Genomic DNA, 17,146 nt, shown 5'->3' on the forward strand with positions numbered 1-17,146 from the left:
AGGAGGTCGGTGCTGTCGTCGGAGTCGAACCCGTCGTCGGAGCTCGAGGCCGGGGGAGGTGGAGTGGGAGGTGAAGGTGGAGGTGGAGGCGCGGCAGCCCGGCCGCGCCCGGCGCTGCTCATGGTGGATCTACCGAGTGGCGCTACGGCAGGCGGCGACTAGGGTTTAGTGCGGAGGAGATGAGATGCCGGCGCCCCGTTTATATAGGTCGGAGGCAGGGCGACGGCCGCGCCACGCGGGGCATCGCCATTACTACGCGCGGCACGCGAGGCAGCCCGCGAGCTGCCGAAGCGACGCGTCCGCTGGCTGCGCACGCTCGCGGAAGCCGAGGCACGCCATTAACGCGGCCCCGCAAAGGCTGCGGCGCGCCGCCCGCAAGTAATGCCGCCGAAGACGAAGCAGGCTGTGACGCCGCCGGGCGGGCCCGTGCCGGGACCAAGCGGTCACTTTGCGCGTCCGCGCAGCGTCCGCCGAGACGCAAACCTGGCGCATATGGGCCAGGTTTGCGTCTCTGCGGACGGCCCGGTCACTTTGCGTCGCGCCGCTGGAGAGGGTGCACGACGCATTTTCGGTCATGGCGGACATAAACGGTCGCTCAGCGTCCGTTTGCGTCGCGCCGCTGGAGATGCCCTAACGTGACTATCTTGTGATAATTCTGATATTGCGTTTCTCACGACTTGGTTGTCTAACAAGCTGACTGCAAACAATTAGATTGCAGTGAAAAAAAATATTTCAAGAAGAATCGGAATACTTAAACCATTTTTTATTTTTGATAAAAGGATATATTAATATCGAGAGATACCAAATACACTAAGCCTCTGCAACAACATAAAAAAAGAAGCTAAGAAAATAAAAGAAATGCTACGGTATTCTAGCCCTAGCAGCAATAATCCATCTACCACCAAGACAATACCTGAACTCCAGTCTCTCCAAAAGCGACACCTCCTAGAAGGGAACAGTGCACAATCGATGTCGTCGCCAAATCAAATATCTTAGGTTTTTATCCTGAAGATAGTCTCCATTCTCAAAACAATGCCTTCAACAAGGACATTGTTAGGTACAACCAGTGAAGGCCAGATCTTGGATTTTCCCCCTGAAAGATCAGAATTCGAACTTCACCCGTGATCCCGCACCCTCTTGCATACTACTGTTGCGAAACCTAGAACACCAAGCAAATTTCTCAACAACACAGAGACTCGAACATCCATTTCTAGTCCTCCAATCTGACCTTCATGATATTATCCACCTCTGATTTCACCTTGGACCAAAATGTTACCTGCTGACAAGAAAGAACGAAGCTCCACGTGCTCTCTCCAGAACAAATGATCGTAATAAAAGCATAAATACCACCCGATCCACCAAACTCCAAGCATAGGGTGCACTGTTACATTCACCGGCACAATTTTGATAGTATATTCCCTCCATACCTATTTATAGGTCCTACGCAATTATTAAGCCTATCATACATTGATGAGGACGGGTGACCATGTGTATACTGCATGAATATATGATCCAACATTTAATGAGGTCATCATTCATTTTAGTGTATTTTTGGAGTTGAGGAGTAGTACTACATGACCAAATAGAGAAAGCATTAATGACGGATCCATGTACACTTTCTAAGATTTTAAAAATTCCTGAAAATCTCAAGAAGATATCTATTGAAAGAGTGGATTGACTGTCAATTTGTGAAGCTGAAAGAGTGGATTTACTGTCAATTTGTGGAGTCGGGTAATCTCCTTAGTATTTCCATCCATGGGCTAGCTTCTTCGGCTGCCGCTTTGGTTTACTCCTCACCCTTCTCTTCTCGTTTTTCTAGAGTATAACCGGATAGGGGGCTTGATTATCCTTTTTTTTTATATAGACTTTCCTTATTTGTTTGGTTGTGCCCTTTTTTGTGTGCTTGTGGGACCTACTCATAGATCCAGAGAATCCGGCAAGAGGTGGTGATCATCCCTGTGGTCCCATCTTTGTCTCCGTGCTATCTTCTGCTGCATTTATTTCTCGAAGATTTCACTTAGCTTCGCACCATTTTGTTGTCTATCAATTAGTTTTTTCTTTAATTAACTATTATTATTGGAGAAATGTTTTGTATTAGTGATTCGGATAGGAAGTAATGTATTTTGATAATCCAACACACTGGCAGGAAAGAATGTTTTGAGCAACTTTCCTTTTTGGACAAAAGTAAATAGAGCTACAGTAGGAGCTGCACTGAGTCTATCACTTCGAATCGGATCATTTTCTATGATGAGGAGAAGATAGGTATACGAGCTATCTACACAGAGAACCACTACCAGCAGAAAATTTCAATTTGGATTTCTAATTTCTAGACTATCTTGTAAGGTTTTAAATGTGACAGTTTTTTTTTTTTGCAAATAAATCGGTTAAATCCAGACGGATGGAGTATAAGCTTTAATGCTTTGCAATGTTATTTTGAATCTGCGCATCAAACCATGCCTACCGAATAAAGTTTTTAAGAAATGAGATTGTAAGGATTAGAACGGAAGAGGTTTTGAGGGGATTGGGTGGATGAAGTGGTTTCATGGCCGGTCCATAGATTTCGGAGGCCCTAGGGCGAAACGATATAAAAGCCCCTTATTCACAGTAGCGAAGTTATCGTAGGGCAGGGGGCCATTGCCCCCCCCCCCCCCCCACACACACACTATATAATTTTTTAAAGATATTTATTTATGCTAAATATATTTGTATATATTACTTAAAGTTTAAGAATGATTGGTGTTCTGGCCCCTTAACAATCTCCATCACACACAAAAGAGTTAAAAATATATTAGTATTGAACAAGAGAAAATATTGAGGTAATGCAATAAAAAACTAAATAATTTTTACATTTGAAAGATCCATGTTCTTCAAAATATTGAAGAAGACGTTTGAACAAATATATTTCTATTGATCGAGCAAACTATGCCATGATCCTTATTTCTACGAATAGCTACTTATGTACACGTGTATATATACACACACACACACATATATATATATTTCTACGAAAAGATTTAGAGGGTCGGTGTTGTTCTGGACATTTGGGAAGGCTAGAGACAAATTGTATCTTCGGTAAAAAATATTTAAATATTTTTTGTTAAAAGAAGTTGAAGTAGAGGCACGGTAAGATCCAGCTTGGACCTTGTATATTTTATAGAATCTATTATATCTAAATAGAAGCAACCCACTAAAGGTAATTTTCTAAACATGCAAGCATACCACATCAATTGGGCAGTTTCAGCTCCATGTCAGCAAATTACTACAGTTTTTGTTCAACTTTTATTTTGCTAATTGCCAACTCAACCAAAACATCCAGGTCACTCAGCATTTACACATGATGACTTACCTTGCAGTTCGTTTTCTCTCTTGATTCAATTCCACTGTCCGGTCTCTAGAAGGCTCTCTCATTTATCTCTCTTTATCAGCGGAAGACGATAGAACGCTGTTAAAAGGAGCAAGCATTGAACGTGTTAGCATGCACACGATCTGCCGTTCTTGCAAAGAGTAGTATTGTGATCGGTTTTCCTATGTATTCTTTGGCCGACTTCTGACCTATTTTAATTAAGTTCCCCACACAAAAACCCTTCTTTAATTAAGTTCTACACTAACAGAGACTCCTAAACTTCTGTAACTGAGTTAGGCACCAAACGTCATGTAATCTTTGACATGTATAAATACATGCTAGACGCAGCCCGCAAGTTTATGTGAGGCAAATCAAGTCAATCTAACCGGTCTTTGTATTTTCGTACCTCCATCTGAGTTATGTTCCTTTTGTCAATTTCAGGCTACTCTAACACGTGGGTTAGCAATGCTTCCATCCTCTTTGTCATGGACACTCTAGACATGTGCTCCCGCTAAGAACTCCTATCTAGGCCAGCTCTCTTTCTCTCAGGTTCGGATACTCTCTTTCTAAAAAAAAGGTTCGGATGCTCTCTCTCCCTTATGTGCAACATATTTTTCTCTCTGCTTGCAGTATTTTTGCAAGCATTCAACTCCGAATTGGTAGAAAAGAGTGAGGTGCCACTAATCTGTTGGTTTCTTATTTGTACTGAATGATGCCTAATCTTGGGCTATTTACCGTCGTTGTTTTGCTGAGATGATTTCCGTCATTTTTTTCCACTAGAAAGTTGTTGTCTGATTCGTTCTATTTTTTTGCTAGGTTGGAATTTCTTATCACGTTTGCTAGCACTGCTGCTATTTTCGTCTCCATCCAAGGCAGAATCGTGGGGCTGTGGGTTTAGATTTTATTAGGCCATAGGAGTTTTATCTAACATGTATACAGAAATATCGCTGGTGCATTTCATATTTCATCAAATTTGTTGGTGTAATTTGATTTTGTAGAAATCCTTCCATTGTTGGTCGGATCTTTGTTTATGCTACGTGAAATTTGCTAAATTTCCCAGTTTAGAGAAATATCACGTGTTACTCCAAACATATGAAATATCAAATCCAATCCTCTGTCTTCCAATAGTTCCCCTAATAATTGTGGTGGACAACATCTATGTCATTAGAGAAATATATGTGTTACTTCTATGAAATATCAAATCGTCTCAACCATCTTCTAAGAGTTTCCGCAACAACGTGCGGGGCATCATCTAGTTATTCTAAATGGTACATCCTATAGCGTAAATATTTAAATAAATGTTTGGTAAGAGGTTTCACGGTAAACTGTAGCTTAGGGCATCTATATTTTTTAAAATTATTTTGAATTTTACAGCCTAAGTACAAGTATATATATATGAATCAAATATGTAGCCGGAGCCCTTGCTCCTGAAAGCCGGGGCAAGCGCCCCTTTGCCCCACCCTATGAGCCGGCCCTGAGTGGTTTCACCAAAGACACGGTAGATTGCACACAACAAGCCTGGTCAATCCACTCCTGCCGAACAAGGCCTCAAGAAACATTGAAGAGTGGAGTGAAAAGATCTAGATGGGGAAAATATTCTGCCTCTGATCTCTCCCACACGACCAAGATCAGCACTAGTTCCTCTGCTGATTTACTCCGCTGCAAGGGAACACCAGGATAACGAAGGGTTCACCAACCAGCTTTTAATTTGCTTCCTATGTATCGGGGCGGTTAAGTCCCCAGCAAGATGATTTTGGGAACTTCATTAAAAAATTCAGTTTCTCTGATTGGTTTTCAGTGTGAACTGCTGTGGACTTACTTCATGTCATGAACTGGGCTTTGGACTTTGTACAAATTGTACTGCAAGCTAGACCGGGCTAGAGGTGAGTTTGGGCCGTAGCTGGGGAAGGAGGACGGCAAGAGTGCTGGACGCGAGAAGCGCAAATGAGAAGCAACCACAAGCAGAAATAACTCCACGACAGACTAGGGAAGGTCCTATTTCCCGCTAAAGCAGCTGGCTACCGGGCAAGGCCCATATTCGCCTCAAGAACATCGCTGTCTTGGGATCTCGAAGGAATCTGAACAACTAGCACCTTCGTCTTTTTTGCTTCCTGCCTTTTTTTGTTATATTTTTTTATATTTGTTCGAATAAGTAAAAAAATTGAGTAAATTCAAAATTCGAATAAAAACAAAATTTTAAAATGTTGAAATATGAACAAATTCAAAATCTAACCAAATACGAAAATCCGAACAAATTTCAAAATGTGAACAAATAATGAAAACTAATAAATATCAAAATCTGAACAAATTTGTTCATATTTTGAATTTTTTGAGAAAAAGTGCAAATCTTAAGAATGTTCAAACCAAAAAAAAATGTTCGGACCCAAAAAATGTTCAGACCCAAAAATTGGTCAAATTTGGACAATGTTTAAATTTGAAAATTGTTCAAAATAAAAGTTTCAAATTCCAAAATTGATCAAACTAAGAAAAGTTCAGAAGTTTAACAAATTCAGAAAAACTACCGGGAAAACTAGAAACAAAAGGGAAAAAACAGGCTAAACCAAGAAATCTAGAAGGAAAAATGCAGTAGAAACAAAAAAAAAACCGCAGTAACCAAACACCGAAGAAAGAAGGTTTAATTTGGCCATGGCTCAGCTGCGTCTGCAGATACCGCCCCAAAGCGGGCAGTGAATAGGATTCACCTTTGAATAGGCCACAACTATATCGAGTTAGCGTGTGTTTGGTAGCTCGTGTGGGCTATCTCACCTTGTACAATCTGAGTCCAGCTAAGCTGACTACATACAACTTTGCTTTAACGTGATGAGCCAAAATTAATTTTTTGGGTTGGAGGTGATGTTTTGGCTCATAGGTACATACAGACCTATTATAAAAAACATGAAAAACAAAAAAATAAATATAAAAATTTCGAAATAAAATTTCACGTGTACATCCAAATATTCCATGTTCCCACACAAGGTTTCGGCAAACGACTGGTTTCGTCGTCGGAGGAGATCCTTCGAGCATGCTGCTCTCAGATCTCGGCGGAAGCGCCTCTAGTTCGACGGCGAATGGTGGCAGAGGCGCTCTTGTCCTTGATTGCCATTTCTCTTTTTCTGCTAGGGTGTTTTTTAAAAAGTGGAAGCTTTATCTTTAAATTCTAGGTTTTTTAGGACGAGTGATGAAAAAGAACCTTCTTATAATTTATACCTCTGTTCAGAAAAAAAAGTGGCGCACTCAGGCACATAAGGTGTGCTAGCCGCGTGCAGCATGCCAGCTACCACGCTACCGCAGTCATTGGTAACGCGAGTCTTTTCCTCCCGTCTCTCCTCTTAGCCGCCGTCTCAACCCTAGCCGCCTCCAGTTCATCCTCCTCCATAGATTGGTCCCCCCCTCCTCCGGTCAGTTTCGCCGGCGTCAGGAGGAGTGGGGAACCCGATCTATGCGTGGAGTTTCGAATAAAAGTATTTTTTTCATTAGATTATGTTAGGATTTTGGTAGCCGCCTTGTTGTTGGTTTCCCCTCAATGGAGATGGCATCGCCTGCAATAAGTGATCTTCGGCCTTTCGTTCAACGGAGAGATCTTCTTCCCAGCGTCAATGGTGGTGTTGAACAATCACAATTTTCTAGGTATGGGTCTTCGGATCTTGCTTCGCTAGATCGATTTTGGATCTTTTGTCGTTGTTGCCCCGAGGAGGATTATCCTCGTAGTTTTTGTCCCGGCTGCTACGTCCTCGACAATGGTGATTCGTACACTCGGCTCTCCATCGACGACGACAAAGCTAGTTGGTTATTATCCTGACATACTGGTGTTGGTACTCTCGCCGATGTTGTATGACTGCTTTAATGGTTGCGTGCGTGCACGCAGCCTTGGCATTGCGGCTCAAAAAATTATGGGAGAACTTTCGTCAGCATCTACAGGTCTATGGTTCGTTATCTATCTTTGGCTGTCTTCAGAAGAGTACAAGATTGTGTTCTGGAAGAAGAAAGAAATTGAAGACCTCGAAGATTTGTTACTATCTTTTAGAATTTATTTTGTAATCGTTAGAGTCAGTGGGAGTGATGTTTTGGAACATGGGAGCGTATGCTCCTTTTATTTTGAAATACATGTTAGACACATTTTAAAATGTCAAAAGATTGAAACAAAAATTTCGCACGTACATCTTCATGTGCTACATGCTCAAAAAGTCGTTTCATGAAAAATCGACATGTCATGTGTCGTGTGTAAAAAAGCAAAATTCGGTGTTGAAAAAAAGACTTGTCACAAGATAAATTTTCTCTTTTTCGCTTAGACCATAAAAAATATCATTTTTCGTGAAACTTGACGAATACACATATATTATGGAGATGTACATGTACATTTTTTTATCAAAAAAATGCAACACTTGAAAATATGTTTTTATGGTAGAGAGATCATACGCACCCGGGAGCCGAATTGAGTTTCTGAAACATGTATCTCTACCATGTACTATTTGTTGCTATGAATATATGTGGTATTAATTGTCAGAAAAAAAGAAGGTGTGCTAGCCGCGTCTCAGACTCTCAGTTACCTGCTCCCTCCGCGTTAACTGTCCTACAAGATTAAGTGAGGCGGTACACAGATCCTACTTACTACAGGTATCGGGGCCACGTTTGATCGCCTGATCTGTCCATATATACAGTACTACGACTCTACTAGCGTGATCGGAGAAGAAACAGCTCAGCTCTCCTTGTCAGTTGCCTCACCACCTCTGCGCCTCCCACCTCCTCGCCATACTCACGACCTTCCTCCCTCCCCGATCGAAAATGTCCACCGGAGACGACGTCGACCCCCGCACCGGCTACTGCGCCACCACCAGGTCCTTCCACAGCCTCCGACCGCCGCCGGCCATGCTGCCGCCGCCGGACGTCCCGCTCACCTTCCCGGCCTTCGCGCTGTCCCTCCTTCCCTCCCCGCTCCCGGCCCACCCGGCGCTCGTCGACGCCGCCACCGGCGAGGCCGTCTCCTACCCGGCCTTCCTCTCCCAGGCGCGCGCGCTCGTCGGCGCCCTCCGCTCGCGCCAAGTACTACCCCCGCTCGGCCGCGGCGACGTGGCCTTCGTCCTCGCCCCCGCGCGCCTCGACGTGCCGGTCCTCTACTTCGCGCTCCTCGCCGCCGGCGTCGTCGTGGCGCCGGCCAACCCGGCCCACACCGCCGCCGAGGTGGCCCGCCTCGTCGCCCTCTCCGGCGCCTCCGTCGCCTTCGCCGTCTCCGCCACCGCCGCCAAGCTCCCCGCCGCCCTCCCTGTCGTCCTCCTCGACTCCCCGCGCTTCCGCTCCCTCCTCGACGACCGATCATCAGGGGAGCCGCTCCTCGACGCGGGGGTGCGGCAGTCGGAGACGGCGGCGATCCAGTTCTCCTCGGGCACGACGGGGCGGGTGAAGGCGGCGGCGCTGCCGCACCGGTGCTTCATCGCGATGGTCGCGGGGTACCACGCGCAGCACCTTCAGTCAGGCAAGGCCCGCGAGACGACGCTGATGGGCGCCCCCATGTTCCACTCCATGGGGTTCTGCTTCGTGCTCAAGGGGCTGGCGCTGGGGTTCACCACGGTGCTGGTGACGGAGGCGGTGGCGCGGGCGGGGCTGAAGGGAATCCTAGGCGCGGCGGAGCGGTGGCGGGTCACGGAGATGCTGGCGGCGCCGCCCGTGGTGTCGGGGATGACGAGGCTCAGCAGCTGCCACCTGGCGAGCCTGGGGCGGGTGATCTGCGGCGGCGCGCCCCTGCCGGGATCGGTGGCGGAGCGGTTCCGGCGGCAGCTCCCGCACGTGGACCTGTGCATGGTGAGTGCTTCGTTCCACTTCCACCGCCTGTTCGTCGTTTTCAGTTTCTTTTTGCCTGACCTGTCCAGGGTGTTACTGTCCTGTCTGTCGTTTTCAGTTTCTCGGAAACGCCACTGTCAGTTTTCCTTTTTTCAAATGCCTACTGTATCTGTCGTTACTCTCATCACCGTAAATTAGTGTCGACGCAACCTGCCAGCAGATTCGGCAAGATATAGATCGTCCAAGAATTTGCAGTGCCTCGATCAGTCTGTCGGCGCCTAGAAGTATTGATCCAACGTTAAAAGATTCTGTATAAAATATCATACTAATTCTCTCACTCCTTGAAAATTGTATGAACATCAGCTAAGATTTGATGCGCCCCATATTTACCCGGCAAAAAAACTGTACATTACAGAGTACTCTATATACTATTGCAATTAGATTTCGATCTTGTAGTGCGTTTATGAGGAGGGGTGGTGCTTACACCACGGGCATTTTCTGTTAAATTTAAACACATCAAAGACTAAGATCATCCCGTAACTCTTCGTAATTAAACTTATGAAGTTACGGAATGATCTGAGCCCTCAATAAGTTAAAGTTTGGAGAAGAGGGGTTATATTGGAAAAATGTTCCATGTCATACAAAATCGTGGAGTAGCCACGGTCCTTGCGAGTCCCTTTCTCCGCCGCTGATTATGAGTTCTCTAAGTGAATGGAAGATAGAATGGTACGACTTTACCGAGCGTGACATGAATGGTGTTGACCTAAATGATCTTAAGTACTTAGTCAGCCTTCTCTTGTTTGTACGCCCTAATTTTCCTACAAAAAAAAATAGAATATCCCATTAGTTAATGGAGGATCTCTTAGAAATTAAGACTAGACTATATATTTTCCACAATGTACCATACTCTCTTAACTTGGCAACAGTACCAACACTAATTAATATTCATTAACTACAGGATTATACTCTCAACCAAGTCCAATCCACCTAAAGCTAGTCGTAGAACATGACAATTGCAGAGACATCTCATATATCAGCATCTTAATTACCTGACGCTAGCAAGTACTACTAGTATTCATTATAGGATGATAATATTTTCTGGATTATAGGAGTGAGGTTCTTTTACTTTTAGATGCTTATATATGCTTACTTTATTTTGAAATAGATCTTTGATACATTTAAAATGTTAAATTAAAACGAAAATTCATGTGTGCATATTTACACGCTGCACGCATACAAAGTCCATAAAAAATCAACTTGTCATTTGGACTATGTAAAAAACTAAATTTGATGCTAAAAATAAAGAGACATGGTTTGTCTGTTTTACTTGGACACAAAAAATATCGGTTTTTCGCGAAAATTGTATGAACACATATAGATTATCGAGGTGTACATGCAAAAGAATTGTTAGAATTTTTAACAATTAAAAATATATATCTTTAGGTGGAGAGAGCATAAGCAAGGGGTTGGGGGGCAGATTGAATTTCCGACTGATTGTCTCCGTTGTATCGGTAGGATAGCCATAGTGCTAGTATCTTAGCTAGTATTATGCATATTAATCCCACAAAAAAACTGATATGACAGCTAAGTAAGGAGGTGAGAGAAGATTAGACTAGTAACATAGATTGATACTGTATAAGTATCATGTCGCCCATCACGAGAAAAGTTAATGCCAAACAATTCTAGTATACACAAATTTGCATTGAGATTCTCAGAAGTAATACATATAGCATGACTAGATACCACTCCACGATATTAGCCAGTATAGAGATAATATCATACACAAATATCATATGCATGTTACTACTACATGATACTTACCACTATGGCTAGGCTTAGAACGTCGTAAAAGGATTTTCTTCTAGTTTTCTTTCGCATGAGATACCGAAGGTTATTTGGTGATATTTTCAAGGTTTATCAAGCAATGCCCATTTAAAACGAAATCCATTTTCAAACTTGCTTTTATTACGGAAAGTGCATCAGTATCCTGTGGGACAGTGGGAGTGGGTACCACATGGTCTCCAAACCGGCGCTCTCTGTTCCCTTCCCATTCCACGTTTTTCACGGATAGTCACTTCTAGCGGAGCCGGTAACTACCGGTGCTCCCATCGTCGTCGGTTTTGTTTGCGATGCGTGCTTCCACATCAGCTAAACGATGTAAATGCACATGTTTATTTCGGTATTCAGCTGTACCAATTCTGTATTCTACAAGAAGTAAGTAGTTGGCCCACCGTCCTGTAACCTCGCGGAGCCTTTATTCCCTTGCCGGCTGTGCTGCACGATCTTGGCGTGCATCGCTTCGACCGGCACTGCCCTAATGGACTTCCCGACCATGGCGCGCAGCGCGTCCACATGCGCCAGCCCCGCGGCCGCAGAGGCGGAAGCCGAGGCTAGGCCTGGTCCGCCAAGCCCGAGCCAACAACATGGGAGGAGCAAGCTCACGAGCAACACGAGGCTCGCCTCCTTCAACGCACTTGGCCAGCGCGTCGTGGCCTCCTCCTGGCCGATTACCCTCGCCGGCCGCTCTCCCGTGCCTCCAATCGAGGACGAGCCTCCCCTTACTGTGCGTGTATGCGGAGATTAAACTTGAATTTGGCGAGAGGGCGTGGAAAGGAATTTCTGTTCTTCATTTGTTTCCAATTTATTTGTAGATTTTTGATGATGCAAATGTGTACCAAAACATGTTTGTGGTGCCGTATAATTGGACATCTAAAAAACTGCCTAATGCATGGGCTGTCCTTTTTGGGATCTGGAACGGCTGCAGCTGATTTCAATGTGTAAAACGCAAAACATCGCGCTGTAAATAAAAAATATGGATGGGGCTTCTGATAGAGGTGGTCTTACGAGTTGCGTGGAGCACGCATGTGCAGTAACGTGGACAAACTTATAGTTTCAAGGCAGCAGAATAACAAAATGTAACATGTAACATGTGACTCAGCGACAAAAATTCTGTACATAGTATAATACACTAAAGTCTAAACATATCCCTGGACATTGCAATGCTCGAATACAAGCCAAGTGGCCAAGACCCCATGACGTGTACACCCTCACGTCAGCGTCGTGGAATGAACTTTTCACAGCCACATGTCCATGTGCCCGTGCTTCTGTCGGAGCAGCTAGCACACCCTCACACCTTGTCGTTTTTTTTGGTTACATCTAACTACCACTTGGCTTCCCAATCTCTTCACAATTGCATCTCGCCACAAAACAACCTAAAGTTCTAAAAGCTCTCAGCTTTATTCAGATGAACTTTGAACTACTTCGCACAAAAGAAAAGAAAACTAAAGTATACCATAAACATTGAATCATGGACTTACCCTAATTCATCCGTGGTTTAAGTATATAACACACCGATTTCTCCATAGACTTTCTACTTTGATCTGAGTCAAATAATACGATCTCGAATTTGAAGGTCCAATCCAAGCTTGCAACTCATACACGCGGACTTCTAAATTTATCAGCATAGATTTGTACCGAAAGATCTAAGAGATGGAAGGGAGAAAAGACAAGAAAACCCCTAGTCTTAGCTCCCCTTACATCCTCGTCTCCCAATCAGGGTTGATGTATGTGGCCACATGGTGGTGTGCGGAAAGCCCTTGGGTGGACATCTATCCATCGACCCACATTGCCTCCGTGGGGATGATGGAGGCCGATGAGGGGTCCAAGAGTTGTTACTGGCGAGGTTACCACACGAGTTTGGGGAGCGACTGAAGCTCGATGCATGATAACGGAGAGGTGAGGGGCAGACACCAAAGGGTGTTGGGGGGCAGCTGAGCTTAAAAAACAAAGGAAGGGCGAGCCGCAAGTGATGGCCGGAGGGAGAATGGCATTAAGAGGAAGTGAGAGGGGTTGTGAGGTTCAAAGTCCAATCTTGAGTCAAGACGGAGGCAAGCCCAAGCCAATCTTTGACCCTACAATGGAAGTATAAGTGTGCCGCCATCTCTTTAGTTTGCTTGCAAAGCGGGCAAATACCATAATTATTTCATCCTCTTTTCTCAAGCTGGTCGGCTGTCCAAAACCTATTATATTTCGAATAGCCAACCATGTTAGAAAAATCACCATGCATCAGTGCGTTGAGTTGGCTGGAAATTGAAACACCAAGACCCATGTGACTTCTACAGCAGTATTAGAACTGCAAAGTAAAACCGGGAACTTTCTTTAGGCGGTAGTAAAACTGAGATTTGACTTGGAAGTTTGGTAGTAATAAGATCCCAGAGAGATAAGATCTCCAAATGAAAGGCACGGCTTCTATAATTTTCGAGTGTGACGTCGACGGAGCTGACAATAGACCTTCCACTGGTATAAATTAAGTACAACTAGTGTGACGTTTGTCGACGTAGACAGGACAACCAAGTCTAATCCATCTCTATCTGGAGTTTTGCGGACCAGGTTTCATGCACAGTTTCATTCCTATGATTGCACTTCAACTCATGTACTACTATCAGACAACGAGTACCAAGGCCTACAATTCGGGACCGAATTTCTCTGTGTCGATCTCATGCCGATCTCCTGTGAATATGATGATGTTGCTTCAGCCTTCAGCACTCGCTGGAGTCGATGATGGATTTAAAACCATGTGACTGGAACTGGGATCGCACAAAAGGTCTTGGACGCTTTTGCTTGCTTTGCTTGTATATCACTGCATGCCTACTTGTGTTGCATCGTTACAAAATTTGCAGCGTCCCTGGAAATTTGGCCAGTGATGAGGAGCATGTCGGATATGAATCCGTTCGGCAGATCTGAATCTCGTTGGCTACCGCAATATAAGTCGTGTGCCCCGTTGCCCAGTTAATCCACACTGACGGATCACGGGTTAATCGTTGATGTCAACAGTCAGCAACACAAACAACCTACAATGACATGTCACCCTGTGTCATTTACACGAAACAGCGAGACTCCACATATATTTATTTTATTTTATCTCCTTATTGAGCGTGCTTAAAATATCTGTATACATTGCCACCACTTGTCAACGGAGGAGACCGAGGCATGAGACACAAAATTTATAGAGTTTGAGAAATTGTGTGAAGCGGCTTCACACAGAACAGCGTCTACTGCAAATTGTAGCCATATGATCTATTCAGCATCGGAAAGTTCATCGGTTTTTGGATTCAGCTTCAAAACATCCATCCCGATGAAGGAACTGAGAATGGCAGCTTGTGGACATTGACCCCAAGTGGTAACACTTGGCAACCTCGGCTTGCAAAGCACAATTTTCGGTGCAATCTCAACCAACATGAATAGAACGGTGTGGAAAATTTGGACGCTCCAAAAAAAATGAAGGTCTTTGCGTGACTTGTTCTCAAAGATAGACTATGGACGGCTAGCCGCCTTGAAAAGAGAGGATGGTGAAAAGAGACTATGCAAAAGAGTCACAGTATCGGCGGCACATCTTTTCACATATTGCCATTTCATCATTAGGATTTGGGGTCTCCTCAAGGATTGGCTTGGGCTTTACTACCTTGACTTAGACAATTGGCCAACAAAATATCTTCAAAATGAAGTTACCACGGACGCAAAGCGTTTGAGTGAATTCATGCCGGGGGACTAGTCGGTCATAATATGTTTTCTTTCAAAATTTTGTCAAACACCTTAAAAAATAGAGATGGGGCAATGATTTTGCCTCTGTTTTGAAAAAAAAAAATTTACTCACCGTGTCAAATTTGTTAAAGTCTAGGAGATCTTCGGTATTTTCCTCTTGAAGTAGGAAATGCTCAGTCGCTTTTTCTAAAGTTAGTGGCGTGAATCTGCTTCAGGGTTATGGCTCAACAGAGGGTGGGGGCATATCAATTATGGTCCACCGGGACGAATGCTCCCACGTAGGCTCCGCCGGCCGGATTTCCAGTAACGTCGAGGTGAAGATCGTCGACATCGTCACCGGCGAGCCCTTGTCAGTTGGGCAGAAAGGGGAGCTGCGCTTGAGAGGCCCTTCCATCATGACAGGTGAAGTGACCCCGAGAAAATCCTCGTGCAATGCACATGCAGTGCCCTCGGTTATTTGCGTCAGACTAACGCTTCACTGAGATTACTTTCGGTTTGCAGGTTATGTCGGCGACGACGAGGCGAACGCGGCCGCCTTCGATTCGGATGGCTGGCTGAAGACCGGTGACCTTTGCTACATAGACCAGGATGGGTTTGTGTTCGTGGTAGATAGGCTCAAGGAGCTGATCAAGTACAAGGCCTATCAGGTGAGCTCTTAGTTTCTGAACACAGCTTACTATTCTGGAATTTCATTGCACCTGCCATGGGTTGATCCTTTTGCTCCGTAAACTGAAAACTGCAGGTTCCGCCTGCAGAGCTGGAGCTTGTGCTGCAATCGCTGCCAGAGATTGTTGATGCTGCAGTTATGCCGTAAGCCCACTAAAGCGCTGCTCATGGTTGAATAATTTCGAGCTGTGTACTCTCAGTCTCAGCCGGAATGAATGATACTGTAAGAACTTGTAAACACCACAATTTCTTGCAATGTACTGACTGTTCTGACGAATTTGCAGGTATCCTCACGAAGAGGCGGGGCAGATACCGATGGCGCTGGTGGTGAGGCAACCGGGGAGCAAGGTCACGGAGGCGCAAGTCATGGAGCACGTCGCGAAGCAGGTGGCGCCGTACAAGAAGATCCGCAAGGTGGTCTTCGTCGACTCCATTCCCAAATCGCCGGCCGGGAAGATCTTGAGAAGGCAGCTAACAAGCTATCTGCAGTCGTGTCCCGCGGCCAGACTGTGATCATGTCTTGTGACCATCGATCAGTGAGACTGTATTCCGCGTCGTCAGAAATAAAATGGTGGTAAATGACATTCCATCCTGGTGTATATGTTGTAGAGTAACTGTGGACCGTTAGAAGTTTTTCTTCAAACCATGTAGTGCCTTTGTCTAGTTGTATCCCCTCCTCCTCCTCCCGCGACCCCCGCACCGGGCTCCCCCTGTCGGTCCCCTCGCCTCCTCCCATAACCTCCCCTCCCCCTCCGCCAGCGCCAGGCAAAGCCCGCGCGATGTGGATGCGGCAGCGGCGGCACCCACTCTCCCTCCTTCAGCTGCTGCGGTGCGCGACAGCGACCAGAGACACGACGCGGCAAATGGATGCCGGCGGCAGGGCAAGGTAGTGAGGGCCCCGATCTTGCATACCGCTGGCTCCTGGGCGTGGCAAGGAAGGTGGCTCTGTATGCTTCAACTATGAGTAGGGGCGGCCGCATGGTGGTACCAACCTCCTCTCCAAGGTGGATGAGGTCAATGGGATCTGGAGTTAGGAATCTTGGGATCCCACACCGATCTCCGGCGGTGATCCGGTATGTGTGCCGCCATCGATCTGATGGTCTTTTTTGGTAGGTCGGGGAGCCGAGGATGACAATTGTGTGGGGGCTCGGCCTAAGTAATGGTAACGGTCCTAGTGTTCCTCTCTCATGTCAAGATGAAGACCTGCTAGATGCCTTTTCCCCTTGATTTGGCCGGAGGGTTGAGTTTTGAAAGGCTCCATCAGCAAACTCCTTTGGGTGAATCACGCCAAAAGATTGCTGGATGTTTTTTGACCCCTGTTTTTTGTAGTCATGTGCACCCATGTTTTTTCCGACCGTTTGGTTTCTGGAGAGAGCGGCACAAAGCTGTGCTATATGTAGTCATCACGGAACATGTTTTTTTAGTTCCATGGTGAAGTCAGAGGCGGATAATGGCATGAAAACCGAGATATGAGGACTAGTAATGGTGGTATGAATCTTTGCAGGGACAAAGAACTTGCGTGGTGGTTTGGGATTCGCGGCAGAGGTATGCAAGTGGAGGCTACAACACATGTGAAGTTCAACATCTTACTTTTCAGGACGAAAATCCAAGATCCATTCTTAATTAGTTGTGTCTCACAATAGCCTTATTGAAGATATTGTTTTAAGAGCGGGTATTTTCTTTAGGGTAAAAATCTAAGACCTAAAATCGGCCGATGATGGCGTTCGTGCACTGTTCGCTTTTTGAAGGCGTTGCTTATGAGAACGAATACTTGTTGTCTTGGGGTATTTGTGTTGCTGCTACAAAATTGAAACACATTAG

At 45.3% G+C, this 17,146-nt stretch overlaps 1 protein-coding gene across 1 annotated transcript; it reads left to right on the forward strand.

Annotated features, from left to right (window-relative positions):
- The first annotated feature begins 8,125 nt into the window (after positions 1-8,125).
- Positions 8,126-15,838, forward strand: LOC124696795 (4-coumarate--CoA ligase-like 7). Its single transcript, XM_047229466.1, has 5 exons — positions 8,126-9,139; positions 14,875-15,061; positions 15,161-15,306; positions 15,402-15,469; positions 15,610-15,838. The coding sequence occupies exons 1-5, from the start codon at positions 8,126-8,128 to the stop codon at positions 15,836-15,838; spliced, it is 1,644 nt and encodes a 547-aa protein (XP_047085422.1).
- The last annotated feature ends 1,308 nt before the right edge of the window (positions 15,839-17,146 follow it).

Source organism: Lolium rigidum, chromosome 3 (assembly GCF_022539505.1).
Source record: "Lolium rigidum isolate FL_2022 chromosome 3, APGP_CSIRO_Lrig_0.1, whole genome shotgun sequence".
Taxonomy (NCBI): domain Eukaryota; kingdom Viridiplantae; phylum Streptophyta; class Magnoliopsida; order Poales; family Poaceae; genus Lolium; species Lolium rigidum.